This window comes from Carassius auratus, chromosome 38 (genome assembly GCF_003368295.1).
Source record: "Carassius auratus strain Wakin chromosome 38, ASM336829v1, whole genome shotgun sequence".
NCBI classification, from domain to species: domain Eukaryota; kingdom Metazoa; phylum Chordata; class Actinopteri; order Cypriniformes; family Cyprinidae; genus Carassius; species Carassius auratus.
Window position 1 is genome coordinate 3,339,724 of NC_039280.1, and position 21,139 is coordinate 3,360,862.

General features: G+C 37.6%; 1 protein-coding gene across 2 annotated transcripts; it reads left to right on the plus strand.

Moving 5' to 3' along the window:
* The first annotated feature begins 406 nt into the window (after positions 1–406).
* LOC113056675 (bcl-2-like protein 11) lies at positions 407–18,476 on the plus strand. 2 transcript variants are annotated; one of them, XM_026223471.1, is made up of 4 exons: positions 407–1,364; positions 3,077–3,354; positions 5,861–5,994; positions 14,496–15,593. In XM_026223471.1, exons 1-4 carry the CDS (start codon positions 1,348–1,350, stop codon positions 14,664–14,666), a joined length of 600 nt encoding a protein of 199 aa, XP_026079256.1. In that variant the 5' UTR covers positions 407–1,347; the 3' UTR covers positions 14,667–15,593. The 2 variants fall into 2 exon arrangements, with proteins under 2 accessions (XP_026079256.1, XP_026079257.1); XM_026223472.1 differs by lacking the exon at positions 14,496–15,593 and adding an exon at positions 15,600–18,476 and having other exon boundaries at positions 800–1,364.
* The last annotated feature ends 2,663 nt before the right edge of the window (positions 18,477–21,139 follow it).

The window sequence follows — 21,139 nt, forward strand, 5'->3', positions numbered from 1 at the left end:
CACCTTTGTTTACATTTGTATGTTGCTCAGCAACTACTTTGAATGAACTTTTTATTTGTTCATCATCAAAATGTATATATGCTTATTTATCTCTGAGGGAAAGTTTAGTTTTTTAGGCGTTCGAGTTGTAACTTTCAGTTTCCTTTTTCACCATTTTTGAACTTTCATGAAATAGTCCGGGCCTGTGTGATAATACTGTTCAAAGGTTTGGAGTCATTAAGATTATTTAATTATTCTCAAAGAAAGAAATTAATCATTTTATTCGGCTAGGATGCATTAAATTTATCAAATGTAACAGTAAAGATTCATAATGTTACAAAAGATTCTATTTCAAATAAATTATGTTCTTTTGAACTTTCTATTCATCAATTAATTCAGATTTATTTATATATACACATACTGTACACAAAGCAGCAGTTTTTTGTTAAATACTGAGTTGAGAAAGCCCAAATAAAATAAGTCATCACATGACGCACAGATATTGAACATTTATCCAATTGCACATACACTGAGTAACAGTAACCACAATAGTATGTTGGACAGATGATAATTTATTACAGCTCAGCTGCTATAGTTTGTAATGCCATTATCAACTGCCATACATTTACCTTTATTTACCATTTGAGCCAAATAAAGGTAAACAATTTAGATAAAATTCTCGGTCTATAATCTGTAATTTTCATTAAAACATAATAAAATGTGCACCAAATATTAAGTTTGGCAATTGTAAATCTGGTTTTGCATGCAGCAAGCAACATGACATTGTTTCAAAATGCATGATTCACTTGTGACTTGTGATCAAACATTATTCAACCTGACTGTACATGACATATACCACAGAAGAGACTAGCCCGTGCAAAAGAAGAACTATGGTGCTTTTGTTTTAGTTTAATCTAAAGTGTTTGTACATTTAGAGTCTGATGGTGTGGTTTGAGAAGATCCCAGCCCAGTGGGTTTGACCATCACAAGCCCATCCCACGTGGGCGTGGCTTATCCGCTTTACTGTGAGGGTTCACTTCAGTAATACAGACACAAGAACAACTTGCTCTCTCTGCGCAGCAGACGAGAGAGTGAGCCTCGGCGAGGAAGTGTACTTGAGAAGAAGACACCAAGACAAAAGAGACAATTCAAAACAATCCTGTGGACATTTTTCACATAGGATCTTATCTGACAGCTGCTCTAAGCGAAACAAACACATCGAGAGATTTCGAGTCATCGATTTGCCTGCTGTTGGAATTGTGCTTTACTATTTCCACTTTTTTTATTCTCTGGATATTTCGAAATTTACCCTTCGTTTTGTTGTCTATCGCTAAGATGATGCGTTAACGCGATTTTGCCGCAGCGGATATGTCTGACACGTCCAGGTGAGTTCATGCGCGCGTATCGAACATACTGTACATACAACCGGCTTTCTTTAGGACAACTTTTTTGCACTTTTTTATTTTTTGCACAACATTGTCTTTCAGAAGGGATAGCATGTAAATAATTTACGCGTTATGGTATCTGATCGCCGAGATTTAAAATCAGTAAAGCGGTTTAATAAAATAGGACATTTGTCAAGATCACCTTGGATTATTTTTCGTGTTGATATTTTATGCCAGCGAAGCATAACGCGCAAAAAACAAAGTTGCGCGCGGCGGCGAGGGGGAAAAAAGTGAAACTTCAGATGCGCGTTTTACATAGCGTCCATCCAAACAATGTCGCAAAGACAATAAAAGTTGAGATGAAGTTGAGGAGTCCACTCCCCGCGGTGGTCCATACGTGCTGACATTTAACCAGAGTGAATTATTTAACTGTTTGCATTTGGTAACGCCATGCACATGCTTGCTTTGTTTTCTTTTCCGTCATCCACTGAAAAGTAAGTCCGAATACGATGAAAACCTGCGGTTGTTGTTGAAGTTCTACAGATGTACGCCAGGCGATACTCTACCAACGTGTGTAAAATATATATTTATTCGCGCTTTACTGTCGAAATATGACTCGAAATGTTCCCGGCTGGAAACAGTGGCGAATTAAAACGTGCCGTTCGATATGTAGCCTATTTTTTATTATTACTGTTTATTTATTTTTAACTATCGTCTAATCTGTCGGTCTGTTAGACTGATACTCGCACAACTTTGTCCGCTATTGTTTGCTGTCTGAACACTTGGAGGCGTCGACGCGCTCCTATTATTGGAAACTTTGTTTTGGTTCGCTTATTATTTCGCCGCCGCGCTCTCCTTGAAAATAAATCGTTCAGAACCGAGGGATGATAGTAGAATATGGAGCACAACAGGTGAAATTAAAGAAAGAAAGTAAGGCGTCGCGATCGCGTTGCGTCAGACTCCCCGCACGTACAGTACATTATTCATTACTGTCAGTAAAAGACTGACTTTACAACTCGCTGACAAGAGACATCGAAGCAAGATATAAAGAAAACCGAAGAACGCAACTGCGATCCAGTCGCGTGCGTGTTTCTAACTCGCGCAGCTCCATACGGACTATAAAGTACTTACTAACAAGTGCAAGGGGCAGCAAATCCAGCGGTACATTAGGTGATACTACAACATCATTGAAGGAGTTTGTTCTGTTTTTATTTTAGCGTGTAAGTAATTGTTTGGTGTTTTATTTCTGTATTCCCTGCTGTTTTGTCATGGTTGTTCCGCGGTTTGTACAAACCGGCATGACTGACGAAGCTGAACTGGTTTACGGAGAACTGCGAGATGTGTTTTCATTTTAAAAAGCGCGACATAATGAACCCGTCTAGACCAGAACGATTAAACAAAGTCGAACGCGTGTACGTTAGATTCCGCTATAAGCGCGATCTCGAAGAGCCGTGCGTTTTTCGACGCGACGCCCTCGCGCGTTCTCGAGTTCTATCCCAACATGTTGACTGTTTTGCTGTAAGGAAGAAATAGGAAGTTGAAGTGGAGCTCGTCTGTGACGCACTTCGCCGGTTATGCCAGCAGAGTTTTCAAGCGCGTGCGAATCGTCACGAAATAGACTGGAAATTCAAAACCCCCCTGCCGACAACCCACACAATTCCTCTTCGAATCGCTTGCAAAAGACAGTAATGATTGTTTTGTTTGTTCTGCAGAGAGCAAACGCTGGCTAACGGCCCGGCCTCGCGGGGAGGCGGAGAGAGAGCCGGTGGCGGAGCTGTCTTGCGCACCGAACACTTTGACTTCCCTCAGCCGAGCGATGGGGACCCGTTAAGGGGAGGGAATGCCATGTCGAATAGTCACCAGTTGAGGTCACCGATGTCCCGATCCTTCTCCAGGTCATCTAGTGGCTATTTTTCCGTCGACAGCGATTCTGTGCCAAGTTCCCCGCTAATGCCCAATATTTCCGAAGCGCAAGACGACCAAAATGATGGTAAGAGCCCACTGGAGAAAAAAAGGCTCTATTTTGTGGTGTGTAAACACGACACTGACGCGACAAACAGCGAGGCATCCTAACGATTTCTCTCAGTGGATTAGTCCGTTAAGAATTGGATCATTTCAAATTGCAGGTTTTCCCGCCTTTGTGTGACTGAGCTTTGAATCACGCGCGCTCTTCAATGTTTTGACGAAATTAATAATTTATAATTATTGATTTTGGATCATTTTTATGGCGTAAAAACGTCTAAAACGAGGCTTTATTCCCAAGGTCAAGGGTCAATGTGGTTTTGGGCCCCTGGGGGTCAGTGGACAGATATATAAAACATAGATTTTCTTAAAAAACGTGTAGTAGTGAAAATGTAATACATTAGTTATATAATAAGCATGTTAATCAAAGACATTAGAAAATGTTGGCAAATAAAATCTAGCTATTTTATATATGTTGGGGATCTGAATAGAGGAGGGGGGGGGGGGGTCGCTGGGTCTGTGAAGTAAAAATAAACAAAACTAGACTATCCAAATAGACAATGACAGATTGTACAGGTGAAATAAAGGTGCATATAAAAATACGAATATAGCTACATCTCACGGTTTATGAATGTCATCCATGTAAGTGCTTTGGATGTTTAACTTGGCTCTCAGTTTTCCACATTAGCACAATGATAAGCATAATGTTTTGATGCTTGGCAGTGCACTTGTCTCAAAAATCTCTTCCAGAAAGCATGTTCTTCTCATTTAGAAGCAGCACAGATCTGCCTAAAGCCAAGTCGAATCATTAGTCTTTGTGAAAGCTGCTCTAAAAGAAGCAACCTGCATTTCCTCTCTGTTAACATCAGATTGTTTGCTGCATTATGTATTCTAAAGCATGCACCCTCAGCTTGGTTCATTCACAATATCTTGCAAACCCGGCGCACCTGAGACGCATGACCACAGCATGTGACCCATCTTCTCATAATGCCTCAGATAGAGTGGGCTGATTTGCCTGTTGTCTTCTTGTTTACCTTCACTGTCACCGAGGCCTCAAGAAAGCAGTCAGAGACTCAGCCTTAGTGCATGCAGTCAAAATAGACTAGCCTGTCTTTTGTGAAGTCTAGACACGAGATCCAACCATCTCTGTTTTCCCTATTGAGAGCCTGGAGATATGAGATGGTGATAATTGTCTTCCTGTAGCCACTCTTAATGGCGAAGAGAAACAACAATAACTTATCAGGGCTCTCATCTGTTGCTTTCTCGACAGGAGAGTTCCTCTACCAGTGGCCTCTTGTTTATACCTTTAGCTGCTGCATTGTGCTGGCACAAGGTCTTGAATTTACACGTATGAACTCTGCCCTTTCTGAGCACCTCTTATGGGTCAGACGTCTTATTTTGTCCAAAGATAAATAAAGACGTGGTGATAAACAAAGCCAGAACTGAGCGCACACACAGTCATCTGACCGCTGCAGTATTGATTTAGATGTCTTCATTTGAAATGTTGTTGTTGTTGTTGATGATGTAGTAAAGTTGTTGGTGTAGTTACAGTGTAGTAAAGGCCTGAGAGAATGAGGAGAAAGTGTTGACTGAAACTCTGAATGATATTTGAGATGTTGTCTGGTTCAGTTCATATAGGTTTAGCAGAGTTGTGAAAGGAAATGAGTATCCATTGGTCCTAATATGATTGAGCATGAGAAATAACAGTCAAACGGCTTCTCGCTTGAGTCATAGTGCGAGATCAATTTGAGTTCAGAAAGAATTTGGGTGATATTAGCGTTTCGCCTCATAACCTCAGCTATCATTCAGCTACAGCCTTACAACCGACAACGTGGAATTCTAGCACTGTTAGCAAATATTAAATCATGATAATGGCTGTGGAAAAACCAAACCAGAGGTTGCAGAGGTGGTTGTTGGCACCAATCGATGGCAAGCGATATACAGGACAAGAAGTCTTGCATGGTGTTGAAATGACTTTTGTGTCTAGTCAAAGAGTGTTTATTTTTTCATGAAATTTGGATTCTTAATCCTGGCTTTCTGTGTGACCGTATGAAGACAGTGTGGACTCTGGTTCTTGAAAGAAGGAAAAACAGTAGATGGATGAATTGAAATAATAAATGTCTTGATTTGTAGTTGTTTTTCTGCTTGTTTAAATTCCATCCTCAAGTCTCTAAATAGGAATTATTCTTCTTAATCCTGGCCTTCACAATTCAACTGCACACAAAAGCTTGTTTTCAAAATCTTTAGCCGAAATTTTATAACTTAGACCAGGGATAGGCAACTTCGTTCGGGATTACTAGATAGATACAGGCAGGCGAGTTTTTATGAGGGCTGAAGCTAAACTCTGCAGGATCGTGACCACTATAAAAAAGTATTTTCTGGAGTTGTAAATGTTTAGAAGGATTATTACAATGCATCTTACAAATATATATTTAATAAAATTGTGAAATATATATAGGGATACAAAATATTTAGCTCATTCCTATCATTTAAGGTTTGAATGTCTAAAAATTGATTTTGCTTGTGTTTCTCAGAGGTATGGTTTGACGAACCTAGCCACCAGCACGTGCAGATGGCAGCACCTGTGGAAGCCATGGGGCCGGAGATGGCAGTCGCTCGGGAGCTGCGGCGCATTGGAGACGAGTTCAACCGTCTCTACTGTCTCGGGGTGAGTAATATTGAGTTGACACCATAGGATCAAGTGCAGGAGATTGATGATGATGAAATATTTTCACTCGCTAGAGCAACAGCTTTCTTTGTCTGTCCAGGATAGCTGGTTTGAATTCGCATTTGGAAGCCGCCCCCTCGTATATCAGAGTATAAATCAGGTGTTGCAGAGAGGAGCGTGCATACGAAAGCGGCATCGCAAGTCTCTGCAGATCAGGGCCTTAATGAGGGAAATGTTTACTCTGTCTTTGTAAAGGCAGCTTTATTTTCATAACTTGTATTTCTAAATGTTGCATCACTTCGGCAGCAGTCAAGAAATCAAGGTTCTTCATCAAGAATCAAGGCTTGATATGGTGTTCACACTTTCGCCTTTCATCATCTCATTCTCAGTTACTAGATTCTACAGTCACCAGGAACTGTTAATTAAGGGATTTATGATTCCTCTTTGAGTCCCACTTTTTATTTTATTTTATTAGTAAAAATAATGCAGTTGTAATACAGAGTAATATTAAAATTAGCACCACTATATATGAAATTTGTCGAATCAAATCAGCATCAAGTATTCTGCTTAATATTCATACTGCAATTGCCATGCACTAATGAGCAATTATTACATTAGATAATATAGATATGACCTTGTTAGATTAATGTCCAGGGCTGCATGACTCAAGTTGTGTTTATGTGCATTCCTTATGCAAATATAGCCATGCCAGTACAGTATGTCCACCTTTGGGTATCTATTGAACATCCAAACTTGTTTTCACTGTATGGTGATGCTGCTGGCTCTGATAAAATTCTGTTATTGTATCGGTTATATCTGAGATTATTAATACCTCCGTTGAAGAATTAGTGCTTTTCACCTCTTGGACTCCAGTACGGTGTCATGCTTCCTGTTTGGGCAGCTGTCCAGTTGGACACAGTTCTGTCTGGTAGAATTTGTGTTTATTATGTTGTGTCAGATCTTACGCTCTCAAATTAGCGACTAGCAAATGTGGCGTCTATGAGGATTTGAAGTTGACCAGCTTCTTGTAGCAAATATCGCTCTCTGTAGCAGTGTAAAGAGACAGAGTTTTGATTGAGGGCATCTCTGGGAGCTCAGCATGCAAATAGAGTCTTATCTACTCCGGCTATCGTTGTCTGGTTATTGCTGCGTAAAATTACCTTAGTCATTGTTCAAGTGAGCAAGGCCTGGCTGCAAACCTCTCGAAAGATATACCTGTAGGCAAGAGCCCAGACGTGCTCATAAACAGCTCAACGGTACATTTATTAGCGGTGCTTGTTAAGGCAACAGTTACTATTTATTGCTCATACTTGGGGTTAAGTGTGTGAACAAAAGTCTGACATTGTTTTCATACATTTCTATCTTCGTACATACATTTACACCATTTTTTCATACACTAGCCATTTAGAAGTTTGGTAAGATTTAAAAAAAAAATGTTTTTGAAAAGTGCTCACCAAAGTTGCATTTATTTTATCAAAATACTTAAATATTACAATTTAAAATAGCTGTTTAATAGCAGAATTTTCAGCATCACTACACCAGTCACATGATCCTTCAGAAATCATTCTAATTTGCTGATTTGCTCCTTAATAAACATTTATTAATATTGAAATCAGTGCTGATTATTATTTGAAAAATAAAATCTTACTGCCCCCAAACCTGTGAATGCTAGTAGAAATAGGATTTGTTTTTCATTTGATTGTTAAACGATGTCTTATACTTCACTATGCCTGTGGCAACTTTGTTTTGTTTTCAAAGTTTTTTTTTATTTGCTTAAAATAATAACCTTCCAGAACAATCACATGTTTTCAGAGAGATATGCTCATATAGAATGCTGCATGACGCATTCGCTGTTAACAAGTGCACTTGATTCATCAGTGATTCATTGTTGCTGGATGTGTCGTGTTCGCCTGGTTCTCCAGACACACCCTGTAGCCTAATCAGAGGAGACGTTTGGGTTTAGCACCCCAGAAGGCCATTTTAAAGACAAAAAATAAAAACCTTTAGGCTTAAAACAAAAAAACCAAGTAAAAGATTAAGAAAATAGCTATAAAATAATTATAGCTTATTAATAATAAGATTATATTTCTTAATTAAATAAAATTTACCTCACTTTTTCACGTTACTTTTAAGCTTCCTTGTACATCCAGGTCAGAATTTTGAGAAAAAAACTCAGAATTGTGAAATTTTGGGATGTAAACTCAATTCTAAGAGAGAAAAACAAAGCCAGAAGTGTGGTGTGTCAGCTCAAAATTCTGGGTAAACAAGTCAGACTTTAGGGATGTAAACTCAATTCTAAAAGGAAAGAAAGAATGGCAAAAAGGTAAACCCAGAATTCTCAGGTAAAAAGTCATAACTGTGGGAAACTCAGAGTTCTGAGGAAACAAGGATGTTAACTTTTCTGAGCTTATGTGTATTTTAATGGTTTATTTTAAAGGATTTGGAAGCACTGCAGGTGTATAAATTTGGTCATTTTACATGTTGAAATAATAAAATGTAATGTAATATAATGCACAACTCAAAAGTAATCTTGAAGCACAGTTGAGAGCGGATGCCAAGTCCACTCGAATGTTATATCTATTTAATGAATCCCAACAAGCAGCCCTAACATTACAGGAGCGTGTGCGTGACAACAGCCTCGTACAGAGTCTGCTGTGTTTCAGAAGACTCCGGAGGAGCAGAATTCATCCCAACCCCCCCCAAACCGCCCACTTCTCTTAAAGACTCAGACTAATAGCCCTGGTGGGGTTTCTAATAGGCCGAGGGGTCATCTGAAAAGAGAGAGAGAGCGAGAGAGAAGAGGGAGGGTTGCAGGGCAGCACTGTATGTGTCTGGGACAGCTCAGCTTCATTATGTTTACCCTGCGGTTAGGCTCTGGGCTCTAATTATGCAGCGGGTCAGTCTCCTCAGCGCCATAGAGACGCACTCGGGCCGAGCGAGAGCTGCTCACTGTCAGGGTCAGAGAGAAACGGCCGGCCAGCACTCCAAATGGAGGGGTTGGACTCCATGCTTTTGTTTGTTTCTCTTCTCACGTGTCTGTGTTTTTGATGCTCCTGCGTGTGTTAGTTTGTTTTGATCATGTTTGTTTGACCTCAGTACAGCAGATTTTGGAATAACTGATTGGAAAAGCTGTCAATGAATTGAAGAACTTTCACATTTGAGATGTCGGATTAAACAATTTTTATTAAATTAAACAATTGACTTCCATGATAAATGGAATAAAATATGAATGGTTGTATCTTCTGTGCTGCTATGTGGTTGCTAGGGTATTCCAAGTGGTTGCTAGGTTGTTACTGAATGGTTGATAGAAAGTAGCAAGTAAACTACGATGAAGAGTGAATCTCAACCTTCAGGAGTTTGATGCTCCGGTGTGTTTGGATATTTAGTCCACATTTGGTTGACGTCTAAATGGGGATTTTTGGAATAACTGATTGGGAAAAATTGTCAATTAAATGAAGTATTTCCGCATTTAAAATGTAAAAATATAGAAAATGCCATAATGTCATTAAACATTTGACTTTATGAAAAAAAGGCTTTCTTGTCTGTGTAAAGCTCATTTCAGGACACTGCTATCTGGTTGCTAGAGTACTGAAAATGGTTTCTTGGGTGTTGCGAAGTGGTTTATGGTGTTTAACTTAAGTAAATTATAATGTAGACCTGTGGTTTTCAACCTTTCTGACCCCGTTTTCCACAATATTTGAAGTCCCAGTGAGTTCCAACTACATACAACTACTACTTTTTATTATTATTCACAATTCCTACTCAATGTTTTAGAGCTTGGCATAACTAAAAAATATATATATAAAATTTATTTAGAAATGCTAATGTAGTTGTATAATTAGTATTAAATTTACACACCCTTTCCAGTTCTAGAAATCATCAAAATTAAAATAATGCTTAAGGACATAATTTCCTCAAGTCTCTAAATATGACCCAATCCCCAATTCATTGTAAATTGGAGACTTTTTGGCTTGTTTTATTTTATTCTTCGCCAGACTAAAATTGTAATTTCAAATCATTAGAAAAGCAATATCACACCTCTCCCACTCAAGACGCTCGATTTGAGGTATTAGGATGAGTTGTGGCTAATAACGTCTAACACTTTGTGTTAGGGATTTGAATAAAGCCCTAACAGTAAGTATGAGGAATATTAATAATGATGCTTGGCACCAATAAAAAATAAATTAAGAAAGACTTGAGCAATCAAATCTCTTTTGGCAGCCTGGTTTATTAAATGCAGCGGCGCAAGAACTCAGTGTGAGCTTTCCGTTCAAGTTCCTCTCATAAATAGAAAAGATAATCAGAAACTTCAGCTGGGATTTATTGGAGGCTCTATAATTGTCCTGGATGTGCAGCGTTCTCCAGCGCTGGCTCTGATGGAGGAGTGCTGGTGTGACATGCTAGCACTCTGTTAGTAAGCACCGCGCTAATGCAGAGCAGATGTCTGGCCACAGAGCTGCTTGTTGTTCCAGCACCACTAATGTCTGCATCTCGCACTGCAAAATCACACATGACGGACCTTTGTCAGCTCTTCGCATCAATGCTCTTTTGTTGCAGGCCTGTTCCCTGGAGAACTGGAACAGTCTAGAGTATTGTAGCTGGTGAAGTTTCTGTTGAGTCATGCGGCTACCTCTCAGGAGATGATTGCATGCGTTTATGTCCGAACATGCTGCAAACTCACTGTCTCCCCGAGGGTTAGTGCAGTTTGAGTGACTAGCAGTAAGTCAGAACCTCAACTGTCCTTCCTAGCGCAGCTGGAATGAATCACTGGATGCTTCACGGAGTAGATAAAGATGCTTCAGTTGACCTTAAGATAATTGTTCAAATTCGACGAAAACAACACAAAGAAACAATATTGTTGGAATCACATCCAGAGTGATTTTATGAAAAATAAATCATTGACAGCCAATCAGAATCCACCTGACTTTAAAGAGCTTGAGCTTAAAGCAGCAGATGCCAAAACTGCAGCACATGTTTATGTTACACTGAATACTATTGTGAACACCAATGTAGTTATATGTATCATTATAGTTGTTGTTCTTGGTGTGAACATGCCTTTTGTCGTTGTAGATGTTATATTTAATATGATATGGATGAAAATGTGCAAAGGTCAGAAGTACAGTGCATTCAGTATGTTTTGTTATTTAGTTTGGTGGGAAATAAAAAAAATAAAACTTTTTTTTGGATGTTAATTAGATTAGAATGACAAAATGTCTTTCAATTATTGTGGCTTTAGAAATCACAATAATTTTAAGTATTTTTAATAATAAAATTAAATAATGAAAATATTTTTAAAAAATAATTTTTAATAAATTTGAAATTTCTTTTAAATTAAATTTTAAGATGGATGTTTTATTTTAAGAAACAAATTTGTTGCATTATTTTTCAATCGTTGTGAAGATTAGCTAATAAAAATACAACTATTCATGCATTGTTATAGTTAACTAAAACCATAAATAAATGCTTCACAAATATGTTGTTCACAAGGTCCTCTGCATCTGTTTGTACTTTCCTCTCATGTTTTTATGTCATTACACTGATTTTCACAATAAAACACATTCCATCATACGTCTTTGCACTGTAACTGCAGGCTGACGCGCAGCTAATATGGAGTAGTTTCTTTGTTGCTCCATGTTTTTCGATTTCGTCAGGTTGTCACATGCTATTCCTCCACTTCAACTGAAAGCACATGCCCTTGTGTTGTATTACATGCATTTTACCAGCTCTGGCAATAGCAAACCGACCATCTGTGAATGTATTCGCAGCTCACTACAGTCTGTGAGGGTTGTTTTGCTGCACTCTGGCTTCGTTGAGTTGTGGCAACTCTGTTTTTCTTGCATGTGGTCGCAGAGTTTTTTTCCATGCCAGACTCTATTGTCCCTGCGAGATGAGTCAGGGATGCCACTCTTCTTCTCCCGTTCGCTCTCTCTGTTTGCCCCCTGTCCCACAGTACAGATAGAACTCTAGATAAACACCATCTTTTGTGTCAAGATCTCCTTTAAAGCTAACAGTGACACAATTGATCCCAGATGGAGGATGCGAGAGCTGATATGTCGACTCAAACCGGGCTGAAATAGTAATAAGACGGTTTTTCCGCATTGGTGAATAAGCTAATTGTGCCTGATTAGAGGGATGCGCGTCTGTCATTTTACTCGATCTGCAGTGTCACGCTGGTTTTGAAGACACACTCACCACATCACAACCAAGAGCCTCTTCGTGACCTGCTTAAGTTGTGCATGCAACACACAACTGCGCTTTCTTAACAGCATATGAACGGTTATGTAAACTAGTGATACACCAATAAATCTGATGCTGTTTGGCTGTTTTAGGGTCATCCTATCTGTGTCCAATTAATGGAAGCATTAAATCTCCCTCCAAATTTTAAAGCAGAAAGTTCCGACTTGGAATTCTGATTGTGTTTGAAGCAGTTTGAAAATTTTACCATCCTTAAGGGGCTTGTAACTCATGTCAAATGTTTGATTACAGTCAGATAAAAACAATAATTTGTCCTTTGTAAATGTCAGTTAAATGCTTTAGTGCAATTGAAAATGTTCCATTGGTTTTTGCAAATGCCGACTAACAGACCAAATATAAAATGTGAATATAGCTCGGCTTTGTACAGCATTTATACATTATACATGCATTTAAAAAGTATTTAAGTTAATTGCACTACAGGCTATGCATTGGGCAGTTGATATTAGTGCTGGGCGATATAGCACAAAAAATAAATAAAGTGTTATCCCACATGAAGTGGTCAACATGGAGTAAGTGTAAAATATCTTTGCAGAAAAAGTGCATTAAATATGAAGACAACTATTGTATAAACTTCTCTTAAACAGAAATATCATGAAATAATGAAAATGCTAAATATTTATTAACCAAAATGAAGCCATTCAGTTTTAGCGGTCAACTCAAAAAGTCAAGGCAGTTCAAGTTCAAAATGGCAAAGTACTGTATAACTCCAGTAGTATGCGATTATATATCAGCAGATTTTAGCCTGTCACTATCATGCAAACATTAAATATCAAACATACAGTAGTAGTTCTTTACAGATTTTCATTGCACTGCACTGCTTTTCCCATTGTTTTTCTGTGTAATCATGCACTTGACGAACATGTTTGACCATCTAGTCTTGTGCAGCGTCTCATGCATGAAGCAGAATTTTTGTCATTTTGTAGCATTGGTGTATTGTCAAAATGTTGAAGTGTAAAAATATTCAAAACAATGATAGCTTGATTTAAATCTTTTTAAATAATAATTGCTAAATATTATGTTTGAATTAATCACCCACCCCTACCTGATAAGCGCATTTTATTTCATGCAACAGCAATCCTAATCTCTGTTTATTGCTACTGGTCATTGAAAACCCATATCAGTAAACAGCACTTCTTCAGATCACGCTTCCTGCATATTTAACTCAATATGTGGCACTGCTTCCTCTCTGAAGTGCCCCTTGTATTCGGTTCTCCTAAACTCAGTGACCTCAAGAGTTATTTTGTTGTGTAAATCATTGACTCGCAGTGATGCGTGGTTTAGCGTTGACTCACTCAAGTCAAAATGAACGTCATGTGAAATTATGCAGCTTTTGAAACGAGCGTTTCTCTTTGAAGCATGTTCGCTTTAAGCACCACAGCCCCATTGACTCATGATTCTCTTCTATAACCACACACACACAACACAGTGTAAAATCTCCCTCCATTTCACTCCACTTCCTCCTCACCTGTTTCCTCTGGCTGAATTCACAGTCCTTCCTTGGGCACGTTGTGATTTTTGGCAGGGCTTTTACTGAATTAAAAGCTGTTTTTTTCACTCTGTCTTTGTTTGCAAAGAAAGTGTTTTATGACAGGGCCTAATTTAGACCCCATGCAGGTCGAACGTATTCATAGACGCACACCTGCCTTGATTCAGTGATTTAGTTCATTAGTGAATGTGTGTGTGATAGCCAGGTGAATCTCATAAAATGGGTCATTTCGCCCCAAAACCAAAAAAAAGTAATAAACTATATTTTTGCATAAAGAAAAAGCAGGAACATTTGTGACATTTAGTTTTTTTATGTGACATTATTAGCATATATATATTTGAATAAAATTGAAATTGTGAAGTTAATTACATTTTGGCATGAATAAAAGGCCTCTTTTAAAACCTTTCTTAACATAATTTTACTGCTTATTTTACTCTGTTTTATATTGTATATAATTGTATTTATGATACAATTATTTTAATTGTTTATCTAAATATTCTAAATATTTTTTACTAATTATATAATATAAATAATATATTTGAGTAATTATAAAAATCATTTTATTATTTTGAAACATCCGTGTTAAGATTGTGGGCTGAAATAGCAGTTTTTATGAGATTCACCCGGCCTGTTGATAGTTGCCATCTGAGAGGAGATTCTTATCCTGGAGGTGAGGGTCACGCCCCGGCCTGCTGTTTTTCATCCTCCCTTCATTCTCTAAAGGAAAGGCTTTTTTATTGTCTTTTTTTCTGGCTTGTAGAGTGCGTTTCCTCACGAGTTCCTGCCAGTCTCCTGGGGGAAATGCTCTCGCTGCTTATCGCAGTCATTCAGCACGCTGGGTGAACGCAGCGCAGAGCTGCAGGCCAGAAAGAGGCCACCTGGTTCAGGTCAGTCGCTGCCAAATCTCACAGACCTGGAGATCACCGGATAACCTGGCAGCTGCTAGTTCCTGTATTGCATTTGTTGTAGATCTGACCGACGTACAGATACTGTAAATCCCTCAAAACATCAAGGTCTAACCATGGTATTTCATGTGTCAACATGGTGCAGAGTGTCACGGTATATGCTGAAGGACTTACCTGGGCGGCTCTTTACTGTAAAGATTAGCAAGATCTGCGAGTCAGAATGATCTCATGTGCGTACATGTGCTTATATCTGTCCAAAAATAGTAGATTAGTAAGGTAAACACTATTATTTTTAGCATTTAGCTCCAAATTCAACCCCTTTTCTAAAAAAGCATTTTAGCATTCAGGAAATGTAATTAAAAGATGCAGCATAAGGAAGTGCTTTTATTCAAGCTAAACCCTCAATTTAGAGTCACACCTCTATGTTTTTTTATGTACTTTAATGTATTTTATGTAAATGTGTGTGTATATATATATATATAATGAAAACAAATGCAATATAGCACTACAGTGATAATGTATTTTTGTATTCCAACCTCTCAGCCATATGCAGTAATTCTGGTTCCCTCAATGAAAGGCCAATATGATTTTCCATTGGTTTATGGCTTACTGCAAAAAATAGGCTCTGTGGCCAACAAAATAATCTCTGATAAAATGATAATTTTAACTCATGAATTTTGAAGTTTAAATACAGTCACCAGAAGAAAAAAGCTTAACGTAGGCTTTAAAAAAAACAATATGCTACCAATTCGCTTTTAACGACTCTTTCAGTCCTTATTTTTAAAATATTACCGGAAATTTTGAGTTGCATGACAGGATTTGCCATCCCTAAAGGACATTGGGGATCCAGCGCCTTTTTCTTGTTAGCTTTCAGCAGCAGTTGTCTATTAGCATTGTACTATTTAATTTTAATAACATGATTCTCAATTAAATGCCTTTTTTTTGTCTCATCCAAACAGGCCGGTGCAGGCGGGAACGATGCTCCCAACGAACACGCCATCATCATGTGGATGAATGACCTTATTGGACGTGTAGTACAATTTTTCCTGCGAAGGAGATGATTGACACATTGAACACCCAGCAGACGCGTAGCCGACATGTAGCATCACACATCACCCCCCCATCTGACTGTAAATATGTACATATTGAGGAATAACAGCAGTGCTGCTCTTCCGCAACCTCTCCGGGTTTCGGCGTACAGTTTTGGACCTGTCGGGATATGTGCAGACTTGGACGGATACATACATAGGGAACCCTTGGCCATCCATTGACTGACTCACAGCAGAGTTTCCTGCGTTCACATGGAAAGCTGAGCCATTACATGCTGTGTTGACATGAAGGTTTTTGTTGAAGCCCATGTGGAGTGTGGAAAACGTGCCTTCTTTGCCTGTTTGCCCTTGACACATCTCTCTTTTTTGTCTTTACCCTGTCTTTTTCTTTATTGCTTTTATATTTATTTCCACTGTATTTAATTTGTACATTTTGTCAAGCGATGATGTTAGTGTTTCTGCCTGTCCCTCATGTGTTCATTGGCTCCAAGTTTGCACTTGTGATTGGTTTGAATAGTCTATACAAATACAAACCCCAAAACAGAAAATGAAGTTAGATTTTAATAAAATTGCAATTGAAGACATGACCGAAACAATCAACAATATATAGAAATTTGACATATAACATTTGAATGATGAATTACCTTTACTCCCGTCTTTTTCTTGGATTTTACATCGGAAGCGCATTCTCACTTTGAAGCCAGATACTTAAAGTCTTTTTCACATGACTCACGTTAATCCTAATACATCGGGAAACTTTGAAGCACTGAGCTATACCTTTGTTATAAAAAGGAGGGTCCTGAATATTAATTAGGTTATATGATGTTCACGCAGTAGTCTGATATACTGAAATTCGTATTAGTTAAAGTATGGCTGCCACTTTCCATTTTAGTGTGAGGCTGATGCAACCATTTGGAAGAAACTTCTGCTACAGATTTGCACTGGAGCCAAGGAAAATTGACAAAAATAATAATTACTTCCCAAAAGATCCCATCCTTAAGGTGACTCTTTAAATTTTGTGGCAAAAATCCAGTCATTTCTATAGGAATCCACACAACTGAGAGTTTTGCATCAGGGCGAAAAAGGTAGAAAGCGAAATTCGCTGCTTCGACCAAACAAAAGCTGTTTGGTTTGAAAGTGACTTCTGTGTGAGCAACAAAAGGCAATAGACCTTTTTTGGCCCGTGAACTTTAGGTGTTATTTCACATAGTTATAACCGTTGATATTGCTTTAACATAATTTCAAATAATATTAACTTGAACTTGCCACTGAACTTTAAAATCACGTTACATACTTATGAACCTACATTTGTCCAACCATTTTTTTTTTTACTTTTTACCCCGTTCTTATCCAGAAAGCCAATAAAATAGCTTTGCCGTTTTGCCATCTGCAACACTTTTCCTGCAAAGATCAAAGTGCCGCTTTATGCTTAAAGTGTTTAAAGATGAGAGTCATGTGAAAAGGTCTTCTGAACCACTCTTAAATCTCATATTTTAAGCATTGTTTTGTGTTATCAAATTCCTGTCACTAATAATTCAAATCGGACATGCAAAAATATTAAGTATGTGTAACTACTATGGATGTATTTGTTGTTTTGACATACATATTCCACATTTGGTATTTCGGTTTTGGTTTTATTAGAGAGCATAAGTGATATTTTGGGCTTGTAACTGATGATTCCATTAATGCTCAAACAGCATATGTTTATTACTAGTTTTGTGAATATAGTTTAGGTCAAGGGGTTTTATATGGAATAGCTTTCCTCCGAAGTGATCATGCACATGGAAGAAACTGCGTTTAAGTGCCTTGCTCAAGTGCACAATGGTGATAGATCAGGATTTTATTCACAGAAACATTGTTTATGGTTACACCAAATTTGGGACTGAAATTTGCAGCCATTCTAGTTCTTTGCCCATATCCACTAGTAGTGTACACATTACAACCATTGTTTAACTCCAGCCTTACCCCGAGTCTAATAAACTGGCCTGAATAAATGACCTTTAACAGTCTCAGGGACTAAGGAAAATACCCCTGTGTAGATTTCTTGAACAAACCAGTTTTCCTTCTTTACTTCAGCTTATAGATTCTCCTCCCGGCTTTGCCTTTTATTACCGTTCTCCCAGTATTCCAGTAATCAATGCACAAGGTTCGGGATGAGTCATCAAGTATGTTGGTATGATGTGTTTTTTTTAAGTCACAGAGATTTAAATATGAACTGATGTATTGACTACCTACCATGAAAGGTGTTGCTGAAAGTTTAGGAAGTCGGTTAGACAATTCCACTTGTGGAAGATGCATGGCCCTGTGTTATCATATGCATTTGTTTGTATATCGGTTTGTTACTCTTTGCCAAAATGACAATGTTTAGCTTGTCTACCGTTCCAGGTTTACCATTCAAACCAAAGACCTCGTTTTTCAATGCATACTACATTGTGTCATGTTGCATGTGTTCATTCTTTGCCTTTGCTGAAAGATTTAAGCAGCATTCCCATTCTTCAGCCCTTTGATTCCAGAACAAACTGTTTTTGTTTTTCTCTTACGAATTTCAGGCCAACCTGTGTGTTTCTCACTGGACCTCTGACTGAGTCTTTTCAGTCCTGTTGCACTGAACACCCGCATCACCCGATCTGACGCCACCCAGGACCCAGTACATTTGTAGCACAATGATCATTTGTTTCTGTTTGTTTGTTTGTTAAATGCATCTTTTTGTATTTTGCACTGAACTATTTCTGTGCTAATTTGTGCAATACTGCTGTAAATAAAAGCCGCTTTTTTCAACTTTCTAAATACAGAGTCTGTCTCTTTTAATAAGCATTAATCCACAGATTTTATTAAAACTGATGGGTTTAAGTTTTTAATGATGCCCTGCAGGAAATGTAATTGGATCAACATCACATGTAAATCACAATGAAAGAAATTAAAGTCATTTTTGTATCACTAGGAAGTTCAAATTAATTCAATATAAACATTTGGGACTGAAAATCTTAAGAACCGTACACTGTGCAAATGATTAATATTGTCATTATTGTGCAAAATATTGTGCACTGGACGGAGTGAAACAAGTACACAAATGTACTCTATATGAAATTAAAGATTAAGTTAGTATTAAAAATGAATCATCAAATAAAATGTAAGATAACCAGTCCTAAAATGTTGTCAAAAATAGTATGCACCTTAATAAAAAAGACAATACAGGGTGATTCTTGAATTATTTAAAAACAACAAAAATTTCATTTTCATCATACATTCTGCAATAAGATAACATACATAAAGCATTAATATATGTGCATGCTTTATTGTTCTATTTTATTTGATCAATAAGTTGTCAACGTGTTTTAAAACATTTTAACCATCAAATTAACCAATTTTAACAATTTTAATTTATTATATTGTACAAGATTCAACTACAGGTCAGTTTAATATGATTTAACATTAAATAAATTGAACAGACGATCTGATTAAAAATTCAAAGCAGCAATTGAACTTAAAGTTAAATTAAAGTTAAGTATGTGGAAATTCATAGTTGCACACTGTAAAGAAATTTGTCATGCATAATCAAACAATTACTTTTAATCAATAACTGATCAAATCGGACCATTCATTTGGGTTACATCACTAAAAGCCATTTACCCGTCAGATTAGGTACACTTTGTACAGCCTGCATGAAAAACTCAATGTTGCGACACAAGACTTTATTTGTTTGTGAGATCTGGAAAGTCTCTCTTCCTCCAAATGAGCGACCTATCAGTGCTCTTCAGCAGGACATGGAAAGTACGGTACCTTCCACAACTTGGCATCAACTGTGACATAATTCCATAGTTTGCTCTCAGCCAATCAGGGTGTGGTCACATGACTGCACGTGCACTGAAGAGGAAGGATTTATTGAGAATGTTCGAGTTATGTCTAACTTAGCATGACTCAATTAACCATGCTCTGACACGACCTGCTGATGTGGTGAAGTTTAGGGGAATAAAACTGCTCATTAATGTCACAATATAATATATTTTATCCCACATTTGTAAAGTGAGAGACAGCCTTTAATTGCATTTGTTACCTCTAACCAATCAAAATGTGCACAAACAAGTTAAAAACAAATTGCATCACAACCACTGGTTAAAAAGCAGCACTTTGTTGATCTATGAGGGAACATTCCCATGCAAATGATTCTCAACACAGCTAACCATGAGAAGAACATTGAACTCAAGATAAACTGCCATTTTTAAACTAATATTTCTAATTTGACAACCCTAAAGTTATAAATAAATTGTCTGTAATTACATTAGCAAACTTTGTGTGCTCTTTAAATGCTTATTTAAAATTAATAAGTATAGCAATGTAAAACATATGATGATAATATAGATTATTCACATTACTCCTTGTTATTTACTGTTGGGTTGCTTTGAAAACAATAATAAAAAAACACGTGTTATAACTGAATTGATGTTTTACATTTTATTTAAATGTTATACTATTGCATACCACACAAATATTTCACATCACGCTTAGTCATTTATTTGTTTATCATGCAGGTTCCACAAGATAAAATCTGAAAAACTTCAACCAGTATAGTCTACAAAGCTTTGACAAACATGATTTTCTTCTTCCCCACTGGAAAACAAAAAAAGAACTACATGAGTGTCTTTTTTGTTGTTGTTGTTGTTATTGTTAATGTTCTTGGCATGAGGAAGTGCTTAGTGCACAATGGTTAGAGTATAAATTCTTAAACTCACATTATGTCACACACTTCATTTCATCTGAATGTCAGATAATTCATCGGCACTTTGAGTGAGTGTCTGTGCTGTCAAGTGTGATGTAACTCAAAGCAAACAGATGCAAATTCTGTTTGCTTTGACATTAAACTGAATTCATCATCGTTGCACAGTTCTCAAACGTCACGGCGGGTTCTAGCACAGCCACTGCTCATTGTTGGTTTCCCTTTAGTGTGAAACCACATCTTTCAGGAAATTTGCAGTCTTCATTGGAAGGAGACACACTCACAGGTGCGTTTGGCTGTCACAGCTCACCCTTGTGCAGAACGGGGCCATATGCTCAGGATATTGTGGTTTAGACCCCAGACATATGTCTTCCTCTATTGACTTCATTCACATAAAGAAGTTCCATCATGCAAACACCTTAAAATGTTTATCAGCTCACCTGGGAGAAACCCTCATCTCCAGTACTTTGCAGATTTTTTTCCTGTCAGGTGTGTCTATGATACACATCATTCATCATTCACTTAATTCAAGTAAAGCAGCAGTAGCAAGACAATGGTGTCATTATTAGGATGTTGTGGATATTGTAGATGTTATTGTATTTTGCTGATATTGTAGATGTTATATTAGATGTTATAGTATTGTTTAAATGCTGCTTTATGATATTGTTTTACTAAACAGTCAAGTAAAATCAATGTTGCAAACTTCAAAAAAGTGAGGCAAATGTTTGCAACGTTG

Bases quoted from the DNA above. Each gene is read 5' to 3' on its own strand.
- LOC113056675 (XM_026223471.1), top strand. The intron at 3,355-5,860 runs GTAAGAGCCCAC...TGTGTTTCTCAG, and splicing joins GCAAGACGACCAAAATGATG to AGGTATGGTTTGACGAACCT. The intron at 5,995-14,495 runs GTGAGTAATATT...TCTGGCTTGTAG, and splicing joins ACCGTCTCTACTGTCTCGGG to AGTGCGTTTCCTCACGAGTT.